Below are 12,280 nucleotides of genomic sequence, written 5' to 3'. Positions count from 1 at the left end.
TGCTGTTAGGGTGGGAGTTCCAGGATTTTGGTGCAGCGACTTGGAAGGAAGGGTGGTTATGGTTCCAAGTCAGAATGGAAAAACAACTGAAAGAACATCTTGCAGGCAGAAATGCTCCCTTGTTTCCCTTTGTCCTTGTCAGAGTTAAATGTCAGCGGTTTGGAATGTGCATTCAGGGAGCTTTGGTGAGTTACTGTAGTGCACCTTGCAGATGAAGTGCATCAGTGGTGGAGGGAGTGATTGTTCAAGGTTGTAGCTGGGGTGCAGTCAAGCAGGCTCTTCTGCCCTGGATAATGCCAAGCCTGTTGGGTGTTGCTGGATCTGCACCCATCCAGGCAAGTGGGCAGTATTCCGTCACACTCCTAACTTGTGCCTTGTAGATGTTGGACAGACTTTGGGGATTCAGAAGGTGAGTTACTTGTCCCAGAATTCCAAGCTTTTGATCTGCTTGTGTAGCCATAGATTATGAAACTGGTCCAGTTCAGTTTTTGATCAATGATTACCTCAACAAGTTGATAGTGGGTGATTCAATGATGGTAATATCTTTGAAGGTGGAGTGATGGTTAGTTTCTCTCTCTTCTTTGAGCTGACCATTGCCTAGCCCTTGTGTATGACGGACATTATTTACATATTTGGGATTTGTTAGCTCAGTAGGCTGGTCAGCCAGTTTGTGATCCAGAATAATGCCAACGGCATTTGTCGAATTCCCACACTGACTGAGGTTACTCTCCATCTCAACCTCTCCCTTCGCCTGAGGCATGGTGATCCTTGGATTGAATCACCACCTGACATCTCTGTCTCTCATGAGAAAGCAGCCCTATGGTTTGATCGGACTATGGCAGCTTTACCTTCACTTTCTTACTTGTCAACCCAAACCTGGATATTGTCCAGGTCTTGCTGCATACAGACACAAATAGTTCTATCATCTGAAGACCGGTGAATGCAGCTGAATGTTGTGCAATCATCAGTGAATATCCTTCTAACGTTATAATGGAAGAAAGATCATCGATGAAGATGTTTGGGTCTAGGATGCTCCCCTGTGGAACTCCTGGAGAGATGGTTTTGCACTGATAAATGACCTGTAGTAATCAGAGCCATCTTCCCTTGTGCTTGATATGACTGCAACGAGCAGAGAGGATTCCCCATCAGATTCTCATTAACTGCAGTTTTGCTAGAGTTTATTGATGCCAAACTTTCAAATGCAAGAAGGGTCACTGGACCTGAAATTGTTAACTCTGATTTTTCTTCACAAATTCTGTCAGATCTGCTGAGCCTTTCCAGCAATTTCTGTTTTTGTATTAAATGCAGTCTTGGTTTCAAGGGCAGTCAATCTCGGTACACCTCGAGTTCAGTTCTTATGGCCGTAGTTGGACCAAAGGTTTAATAGTCTCAGGAGCTGAGTGGTCTGAGCAGAAGTCAAACCTTTCTTTGCAATCAACAATCTCTTTACTGATGATTGAGAGAAAACTGATAGGCTAATAATTGAGCAGGTTGGATTTGTCTGCCTTGTTGTGGAAAAGACCTATCTGGGCAAATTTTCACGTTACTCGGTAAATAAGTGTTGTAGCTTTGGTAGAACACTTTGGCTAATGGCGCACGAGTTCATAAACGTAAGTACTCACTGCTATTGCTAGAATGTTGCCAGTGCCCATAGTTTTTGCAGTATTAGTACTTTCAGCTGTTCTTGATATTACATGGAGTAGATTAAATTTGATGCTAGAGACTTCAGGAAGAGGCTAAGATGGATCATCGACTTAAATGTATCAGCTTTGTCTTTTGGACTGATGTGCTGAGCTCCCTCGTGGTTAAGGATTGCGATTTCTGTGTAGCCACCTCTTCCTATTAGGTGATCAAATATCCAATACCAGTCACATCAGGATGCGGCAGGACTGTAGACGGTTTTAGTCTCTTCTATTGGTTGTCAGTGATTATTCTTATACGCACTGTTTGTTGGATGCTATGCAATTAGTCCTGTTTTATTTTGTATTAAGTTTACACTCACTTTTTACGTATGACCCCTGCACTCTTCCATTAAAATTAGATGACTGTATTTTTTTGTCATCAATATAACTTATCACCCCTGAACTGAAAACCTTGGCAATGTAGTTATCTGGAGATTTGAAAAGATTGGTTTGTTAAGATATGTTTGTTGACTTTCAGATCCGCAAACCCCTCCGATCCAAGCACTGTGTCGTTTGTGATTGTTGTGTGGTAAAGTATGATCACCACTGCCTGTGGACTGCAAGGTGTATCGGTAAGTTTATTTTGCATGAGGATATGTAAAGGTGGCAACCATGCAAAAAGGCTTCTAAATCCAAATTTATTTTGGAAATGGTTTAAATAAAACTCTTGTAAACTTTCAGAAAGGGGCTAGTGATGAGGTGATGAAATCTTCATTTGGTAGCTCAGTGTATTTAACCACACTAACCCTTCCAGTGATCTTGTAAGCTATCAAGGCCAATCATTTTACTCTTGGTTTTCTGCTTAGTTTTCCTTCAACATTTGAGCTGCATAACAATATTCCCTAATCAGCTGTCACTCTTCATATTTTTCTCAGTTATGGCTTCCGTTTTATCATTAATTCATGCTTGCATATAAGTTAGAGTTCTCATAAGGCGCGTTCTTTCTATAAGCCATGGTATTCAGTCTTCTACGTGATAAGGATACCTTTGATAAGGTTCTGTGTGGTAGGCTTTTGGAGAATATGCTAAGAGGTGACTTAATAGAGACACACAAGATGATCAGAGGATTAGAGAGGGTGGACAGTGAGAGTCTTTTTCCGAGCATGATAAAGCCAGCTTATATGAGGGGGCATAGCTACAAATTGAGGGGTGGTAGATTTTAGACAGATGTCAGAGGCAGGTTCTTTACTCAGAGAGTGGTAAGGGCGTGGAATGCCCTGCCTGCCAATGTAGTTAACTCAGCCACATTAGGGGCATTTAAACAGTCCTTGTTTCAGCATATGGATGATGATGGGATAGTGTAGGGGGTGGGCTTAGATTAATTCACAAGTCGGCACAACATTGAGGGCCGAAGGGCCTATTCTGCGCTGTATTGTTCTATGTTCTAAGGCCAATGTGCCAGATTTCGCCAGCAGTAACACGAGTATGAAAGTTTTCATGGTCTTTTTTATATAGAAGTGTCCAATATGAAATATGAGGTTCTTAATCATTTTCTCTCTCTTCTCGTTCCATATTTGGGTTCACACTTTTGCCAGAAAATTTGCAGTGAGCAGGTTGAGGTCGTCTACAATATAGGATATATATAGTTTTTGAACCAACTGTGCTGCAACTTTCTTGACCAGCACCAATGTAAGGAGGAATTGAGCCTAAACGGCTTTCTCTTGCTGCTCCTGATGCAACCTAAAAGCTTGTCTCGGAAGTCATCTCTGAAATTTGTTCTTCTTTATTCATTCATGGGATGAGGTTGTTGCTGGCTAGGCAGCATTTATTGCCCATCCCTAATTGCCCAGAGGGCAGTTAGGATCCAACCACATTACTGTGGGCCTGGAGTCACATGTAGGCCAGACCAGGTGAGGGTGGCAGTTTTTCTTCCCTGAAGGACATTAGTGAACCAGGTGGGCTTTTCTGACAATCGACAAATGGATTCATGGTCATCATTAGATTCTTAATTTCAGATGCCTATTGAGTTCAAATTTCACCAGCTACCGTGGTGGGATTCAAACCTGAGTTCCCGTAACATTACATGGATTAACAGTCTACTAGGTCATCGCCTCCCAATAATTGCATTTAATGTGATGTAGTTTGTTCTAAAGTATTACGTGAATCACTATGAAGGGTGATAGCCTGCAATCACATTCCTATATGGTGATTTAAAATATATTCTATTTAAACCAGCGATTAGTTATTCATCTCCTAAGCTTTATTATTATCATAGAACATTACAGCGCAGTACAGGCCCTTCGGCCCTCGATGTTGCGCCAACCTGTGAAACCAATCTGACGCCCAACCTAACCTATTCCATTATCATCCATATATTTATCCAATGACAATTTAAATGCCCTTGAAGTTGGCGAGTCTACCACTGTTGCACGCAGGGCATTCCACGCTCTTATTACTCTCCGAGTAAAGAACCTACCTCTGACATCTGTCTTCTATCTATTACCCCTCAATTTAAAGCTATGTCCCCTTGTGCTAGCCATCACCATACGAGGAAAAAGGCTCTCACGGCCCACGCTATCTAATCCTCTGATCATTTTGTATGTCACTATTAAGTCGCATCTTAATCTTTGTCTCTCTCATGAAAACAGCTTCAAGTCCCTCAGCCTTTCCTCATAAGACCTTCCCGCCATACCAGGCAACATCCTGCTAAATCTCCTCTGCACCCTTTCCAATGCTTTCCCATCCTTCCTATCATGTGGCGACCAGAACTGTACGCAGTACTCCAAGTGCGGCTGCACCTACCAGCATGCATGGCTCACCAGTTGCATTGCTGGTAAAATGGCAGTACTGGTACTACAGTGTAGAACTGTACCTGTTGATCCCTCTTTCATGGCCAAGTGCTGTGCTATCCAGCTCCAATGCCAAGATCTAACAAAATTCTTCCAGTAGGAACGAGCAAGTTTTAGTATTACTACTGAAAAGTGTTGGACTTGTGACCTTGTTAAGACAAATGTTCTTTTTCTCAAGTGAATAAGTTCCATTTTACCCGAATTAAGTTGGAAATTTTGCAAAAGCAAAATGCCAAGGATGTTGAAATAATAACAAAAAAAGTGTTGGAAATACTCGACAGGTCAGGCAGCATTTGTGGATAGAAACAGAGTTAACGTTACAGGTCTGATATTTTGTCAGAACTTTGAATATTTTGCATTTACATGGATAAATTATGAGCAAGAGAAAGTCACTGTCTTTTCAGCTTGGTCTGCCATTCAGTAAGTTCATGACTGATAGGCTCATTCCGTATTCTTGTCTATGATAACCTTTGCTTTCTAAGAATCTAACTAATTTTGTCTTAAAAATACTCAAGGTCTCTCCTTTCATCAGCTTTTGAGGAATAGATTCTAAAAACAGACTGGAGCCTCTGTGAGAAAAGAATTTTCCTTATCTCTGTAGTAAATGGACACCCCCTTATTTCATGATTCTCCTGGAAGAGTAACATCCTTTCCATATACATACTCCTAGAATGTATCACAGATCTTTGCTTCCAAAGTCTTTACACCTTTCCTTAAATAAGGAAACAAATATCCTACAGTACTCTTTTGTGATGCCTTGGGTTTTTCTAAAGATGGCAATAGAAGCAGCCTAAATGAGTGAGGTCAAACTCCAACAGAACGAGGATTTTTAGTTTAACTTTCAGTCGCTGTTGGGGCTGTAAAAGCTCCCACAAAAGATAATGAGAGGCATAGATAGAGTTGATAGCCAGAGACTATTTCCCAGGGCAGAAATGGCTAACACGAGGGGTCATAGTTTTAAGTTGGTTGGTGGGAAGTATAGAGGGGATGTCAGAGGCCGGTTCTTTACACAGAGAGTTGTGAGAGCATGGAATGCGTTGCCAGCAGCAGTTGTGGAAGCAAAGTCATTGGGGTCATTTAAGAGACTGCTGGACATGCATATGGTCACAGAAATTTGAGGGTGCAGACATGAGGATCAATGGTCGGCACAACATTGTGGGCTGAAGGGCCTGTTCTGTGCTGTACTGTTCTATGTTCTATGTTCTATGTCTCTACCAATGTCTTTCTTAACCAAAGAATCTGTCTTGTATTCTGAGATAACAAGGTGTAGAGCTGGATGATCACAGTGGGCCAAGCAGCATCAGAAGAGCAGGAATGCTGACCTTTCAGGCCTGGACCCTTCTTCAGATATTCTGTGAAGAAGGGTCGAGACCCAAAACATCAGCTTTCCTGCTCCTGCGATGCTGCTTGGCCCACTGTGATCATCCAGCTCTACACCTTGTTATCTTGGATTTTCCAGCATCGGCAGTTCCTACTATCTCTGTGTTGTATTCTGTTTCCCTCACAAAAAACAAAACATTTTATTAGGTTTCCTAATAACTGTACTTGCATATTGACATTTTGAGATTAATGCACTAGGGCAATCAGATACTCCTATTTCAGAACCCTGAATCTCTCACCATTATATGGGCAATTTCATGTGTTCTCTCATTCTACACCATTTGCTGGAGTTTGCCGAGTTGCTTTATGTATCTATATTAAATTATAGTCTTCTTTTGTCCTCTGCATAATTAGCTTACTTATCTTTGTATGATCAGCAAATTTAGCAGCTCCTAATTTTGATCCCTTCATACAAGTATTTTCCATAAACTGTAAAATGTGTGGCCCTGTTAATGACCCTTGTCAGTCAGAAAATATCCCATTTATGCTTGCTCTTTGTCCTGTTAGCTAGCCAATCTTCTATTCGTGCAAAAAAGTCAGCTCTGCCCAATGATCTTTTATTTTTTGCAATAACATTGCTAAATACCATCTGGAAATTGAAGTACAATAGAACCACTGGCTTACCTTTATCCACAGTGCATTTTACTTGCTCAAAAACTGCAATAAATAGGTTAAAATGATTTCCCTTTCACAAAACCACATTGATTCTGATTGATTACTTGGAAAAGTTCAAAGTGCTCTGATATATGCCTTTAATGACAGCTTCTAACACATTCCCTACAATAGATGTGAAGCTAACTGAACTGTAGTTTCCTGCTTCCTATCTCCCTCTTTTTTGAATAAAGATGTTAGACTTGCAATTTTCCAATCTGATGGGATATTCCCTGAATCTAGGGAATTTTGCAAAATTGAAACGGATACATTAAGTATCACATTAGCCATTTCTTGGAAGACTTTAGGATGAAATCAGTCAGGACCTAGGGCCTTGTCAACCAATTGCTGCAAAAACTTGCTCAGTAACAAATCCCAATTGCTGTGGAAGTGGAAATTTCTTGATTTCCTCCCTCCCATTTAGAACATAGAACATAGAACAGTACAGCACAGAACAGGCCCTTCAGCCCACAATGTTGTGCCGACCATTGATCCTCATGTATGCACCCTCAAATTTCTGTGACCATATGCATGTCCAGCAGTCTCTTAAATGACCCCAATGACCTTGCATCCACAACTGCTGCTGGCAACGCATTCCATGCTCTCTCAACTCTGTGTAAAGAATCGGCCTCTGACATCCCTTCTATACTTTCCTCCAACCAGCTTAAAACTATGACCCCTCGTGCTAGCCATTTCTGCCCTGGGAAATAGCCTCTGGCTATCAACTCTATCTATGCCTGTCATTATCTTGTATACCTCAATTAGGTCCCCTCTCCTCCTCCTTTTCTCCAATGAAAAGAGACCGAGCTCAGTCAACCTCTCTTTATAAGATAAGCCTTCCAGTCCAGGCAGCATCCTGGTAAACCTCCTCTGAACCCTCTCCAAAGCATCCACATCTTTCCTATAATACGGCGACCAGAACTGGACGCTGTATTCCAAGTGCGATCTAACCAAAGTTGTGTAGAGCTGCAACAAGATCTCACGACTCTTCAACTCAATCCACCTGCTAATGAAAGCCAAAACACCATATGCTTTCTTAACAACCCTGTCCACTTGGGTGGCCATTTTAAGGGATCTATGTATCTGCACACCAAGATCCCTCTGTTCCTCCAGACTGCCATTTCATTGGTTGCAGCTATTTCTAGGATATCACTTATACCCTGTATAGTGAAAGCTAAAGTAAAACATCTCTTGAGTTCATCTGTCTCCTTCTTATTTTCCATCAGTAATTCCCCAGACTGACTTTGTGTCTTACCAAAGCTCATCTTCACACCTACAGATAGTCTTCCTACTTTTTTTTGCATTTCTGACTAGATTCCTGTTGTACTTTAACTTTTCCCTTTTTTTCACTTAAATTATTCTTTGCAGTTTTTTAATACCCTGCGATCTTCTGATCTGCGACACGTCTTTACATTATTATGTATTTTTAAAAATTTGGTACCATCTTCAAATGTTTTAATTAACCACAGATGGTGGGGCCTCCCTTTGGAACTTTTGCTAAACGTATCTATTTTGTATATTCCCTTGGATACCTGCCACTGTATCTGTTGATCTATCCCTTAACCTAATTTACAAGCTCACTTTAGGGTAGCTCTGTTTTCATTCCATTACAGCTGCTGCTGTTCAAGCGTAAGTATTAGTATTGGGCACATTCATCTCTCCTTCAGGCTAAATTGTAGAATTCAATCATATTATGGTCACTGCTCCTTTGGCATGCCGTTCCTAAGAAGTCATTAGTTAATCTTATCTCATTGTACTATACCACATTGGGTATAGCCTGCTTTCTGGCTTCAGAACATGTTCTTCTTGGAAACAATCCCAATAAAATTCGATGAACTCCACATGTAGGATACCTTTGCCGATCTGATTTTTCTACTAGGTATATGGATTAACATCCTCCATGATTTTTGAGAGAACTCCAACTATTTCTTAAGCACATTCAGTGCTTCTACGTTCTGGTTTCCTTAATTTAAGTCATATCACATCACATTATTGTGCTAATACCATCATGAAATAACAGACCCCCCCCCCCCCCCCCGCCAACCCCACTTTTTCCTGGCTTTCTGTCCTTCCTAAATGTCATGTACCTTTTAATAATTTGTGATTCTGCAGCCATTTCTCTGTAGTGGCTATCAGATTGTACTTTTTGAATTCTGTTTGTGTTGTTTGTTTATCTGTTTTGTTTTCAATGCAAGGTGCATTCAAATTCAGAGCGGTTAATTTTATCCTTATTGTTTTGTAATCTCCAGCTTTATCTTTTGGTTACTCTTTGATTTGTAAATTAAACCCTTCCTATCATGGATAGAGATAATGGGAACTGCAGATGCTGAAGAATCCAAGATAATAAAGTGTGAAGCTGGATGAACAAAGCAGGCCAAGCAGCATCTCAGGAGCACAAAAGCTGACGTTTCGGGCTTAGACCCTTCATCAGATGCTCTCTGATGAAGGGTCTAGGCCCGAAACGTCAGCTTTTGTGCTCCTGAGATGCTGCTTGGCCTGCTTTGTTCATCCAGCTTCACACTTTATTACCTTCCTATCATGGCTGTTTTCCATTTCCATTTCCCATACTCGCACCTTTTTTCTTGCCTTGCCTCACCTTGTTAACTTCCCACATCTTCCCAAATTTGATGCCATGCCTCCACCATTTAATTTAAAACCCACTCGACTTCCCACTTAAGTGACTCACTGGAGTGCTAGTTCTGTTATAGTTCATAATGGTTCATGTCAAGACTGTCCTAACAGTGTAAGTTTCACTTTTCCTATGCTGGTGCCAGTGCCTGATGAACTGGAACTCATTTCTACTTAGAACATAGAACATAGAACAGTACAGCACAGAACAGGCCCTTCAGCCCACAATGTTGTGCCGACCATTGATCCTCATGGATGCACCCTCAAATTTCTGTGACCATATGCATGTCCAGCAGTCTCTTAAATGACCCCAATGACCTTGCTTCCACAACTGCTGCTGGCAACGCATTCCATGCTCTCACAACTCTCTGCGTAAAGAACCTGCCTCTGACATCCCCTCTATACTTTCCACCAACCAGCTTAAAACTATGACCCCTCGTGCTAGCCATTTCTGCCCTGGGAAATAGTCTCTGGCTATCGACTCTATCTATGCCTCTCATTATCTTGTATACCTCAATTAGGTCCCCTCTCCTCCTCCTTTTCTCCAATGAAAAGAGACCGAGCTCAGTCAACCTCTCTTCATAAGATAAGCCCTCCAGTCCAGGCAGCATCCTGGTAAACCTCCTCTGAACCCTCTCCAAAGCATCCACATCTTTCCTATAATAGGGCGCCCAGAACTGGACGCAGTATTCCAAGTGCGGTCTAACCAAAGTTTTATAGAGCTGCAACAAGATCTCACGACTCTTAAACTCAATCCCCCTGTTAATGAAAGCCAAAACACCATATGCTTTCTTAACAACCCTGTCCACTTGGGTGGCCATTTTAAGGGATCTATGTATCTGCACACCAAGATCCCTCTGTTCCTCCACGCTGCCAAGAATCCTATCCTTAATCCTGTACTCAGCTTTCAAATTCGACCTTCCAAAATGCATCACCTCGCATTTATCCAGGTTGAACTCCATCTGCCACCTCTCAGCCCATCTCTGCATCCTGTCAATGTCCCGCTGCAGCCTACAACAGCCCTCTACACTGTCAACGACACCTCCGACCTTTGTGTCGTCTGCAAACTTGCTGACCCATCCTTCAATTCCCTCGTCCAAGTCATTAATAAAAATTACAAACAGTAGAGGCCCAAGGACAGAGCCCTGTGGAACCCCACTCACCACTGACTTCCAGGCAGAATATTTTCCTTCTACTACCACTCGCTGTCTTCTGTTGGCCAGCCAATTCTGTATCCAAGCAGCTAAGTTCCCCTGTATCCCATTCCTCCTGACCTTCTGAATGAGCCTTCCATGGGGAACCTTATCAAATGCCTTACTGAAGTCCATATACACCACATCCACAGCTTGACCCTCATCAACCTTACTAGTCACATCCTCAAAAAACTCGATAAGGTTTGTAAGGCATGACCTACCCCTCACAAATGTTGAAGATTGTAGAAGGACAGGAAGGCTATCTGCTATAATGATTGCTGAGCAATATTAATCAGTAGAAAACTGCTTAAAGTTAATATCTAAATTGTTTGTTTTGAGTTCTTTCACCACAGGTTTCATTCTTTTTACACAGGCGCATTGAATCATCGGTATTTTGTGAGCTTCCTGTTTTTCCTGTTTACAGTAGTTGTGTGGATGGGCTATGGAACTGTTGTGTGTAAGTGACTTTCTTCAACTATCCTTTTTTTCTAATTAATATAATGCGGCTTTCAAAATACTCAATTCAAATCTCATGCAGTGTGATTAAGTGCTAATTGTCATATAGTTGTGCAAAAGGCAAACAGAAAACTTTAAATTGTGAAAATTAATTTTTCTGTCAGTGGCACAGTGTCAGAATTATTGTATTCAGGTGATCCTGTGCTGTCTTGATGATGTGCCACTCATTTAAATGTAAAAGTGAAAGCATTCCATGTGGCACTCAACGGGACAAACATGCAAGAATCTAGTCAGAAAGGGAACACTAATTCATACGGAATGTAGATGGTGATGATCTTTTGAACATGTTTAGCATGGTGATACAGCAGAATCTGTTGACTGTCAATCATCTGAAAAAACTCAGGTTGGTCAGATTGACTCCAATTGGCCAGGATGTTGCTATGAGAAAGGCAGCAGGCCTGGGCAGTCTTCATGATCTTTTCCTCCATGAGAAGGGTGCATTGTATGGAATGTTACAACCAATCAGCTGTTCCACAGCTAAATTGCTGTTTCCTCTCTAAGCCTGGATTCTTGCATCAGGCCTGATGAGTGCAAGACAAGATTGTTGAGACAAATGCGTGGGTAGAAATAGTGATGAGGTCCTGTGGAGTGATTATAGAGAGGCAGGGAAAAGTTTAAAAGCCAGGACCTTGACAATGATAATCTCCAGATTACTTCTAGTGCCGCGTGTTACTGAGGGTAAGAACTGGAGGATATGCATTGCTAAAGTATTGGTTCCAGGGGCAGGTGGGGGGAGCGTGGTGACAGCAGGGAGGCCACAGCGAGGTTGGAAGGAGATACAGTAATCAGAAATAGCAAGTTCAGGAGAGAGGTTAGGCTGGAACAGGACAGGGAGCAAGGAATGCCTGTTGGATTAAATTGCCTCTATTCCAATGTCAGAGGGCTGACGGGGGAGGCACTGGCCTAGTGGTATTATCACTGGACTGTTATTCAGAGACCAGGTTCATATACCCTGGCAGATGGTGGAATTTGAATTCAATAAAATTTGGAATTAAGGGTCTTTTGATAACCATGAATCCATTGTTGATTGTCAGAAAAACCCAACTGGTTCACTAATCTCCTTTTATGGAAGGAAACTGCCATCCTCACCTGGTCTTCTCCCTCACCTTTGGGAAATTAGGGATGGACAGTAAATGCTGCCTGGCCGGCAATGTCCTCATCCCTTTAATGACTAAAGACAAAAAAGGCAAGTCTGCTGAACTCAGGGCATTGATAGGTATGTGGGGCTGCAAAATTATAGCCTTTACAAAAAGATGGCTAAGGGAGGACAGGACTGACAGCTTAAGTTAGCAGGACGCAGATGCTTTAGGCAGGACAGATGGTGGAAAGAGGGGATGGGGAGTTGTATTTTCCATTAAGGGGAGTATCACAGCACTAATCAGAAGAAATAACTGAGGGATCATCCAGTGAGGCTTTGTGGATGGAGCTAAGAAATAAGAAT

The 12,280-nt window shown here is 41.9% G+C and overlaps 1 protein-coding gene across 2 annotated transcripts in view; it reads left to right on the top strand.

Annotated features, from left to right (window-relative positions):
- Positions 1-12,280, top strand: part of LOC125459522 (palmitoyltransferase ZDHHC13-like) — a 54,613-nt gene that overhangs the window by 29,828 nt on the left and 12,505 nt on the right. Inside the window, exons 13-14 of one of the 2 annotated variants that reach the window (XM_059652191.1) lie at positions 2,161-2,254; positions 10,697-10,780. In XM_059652191.1, coding sequence (XP_059508174.1) covers positions 2,161-2,254; positions 10,697-10,780 — 178 coding nt within the window. The remainder of the gene's footprint in view (positions 1-2,160; positions 2,255-10,696; positions 10,781-12,280) is intronic. The other variant, XM_059652192.1, reaches the window with a different exon arrangement.

Source organism: Stegostoma tigrinum, chromosome 17, assembly GCF_030684315.1.
Source record: "Stegostoma tigrinum isolate sSteTig4 chromosome 17, sSteTig4.hap1, whole genome shotgun sequence".
Classification (NCBI taxonomy): domain Eukaryota; kingdom Metazoa; phylum Chordata; class Chondrichthyes; order Orectolobiformes; family Stegostomatidae; genus Stegostoma; species Stegostoma tigrinum.
The sequence above is the reverse complement of the archived record's forward strand: the minus strand, read 5'-3'. Positions and strand labels throughout refer to the sequence as shown.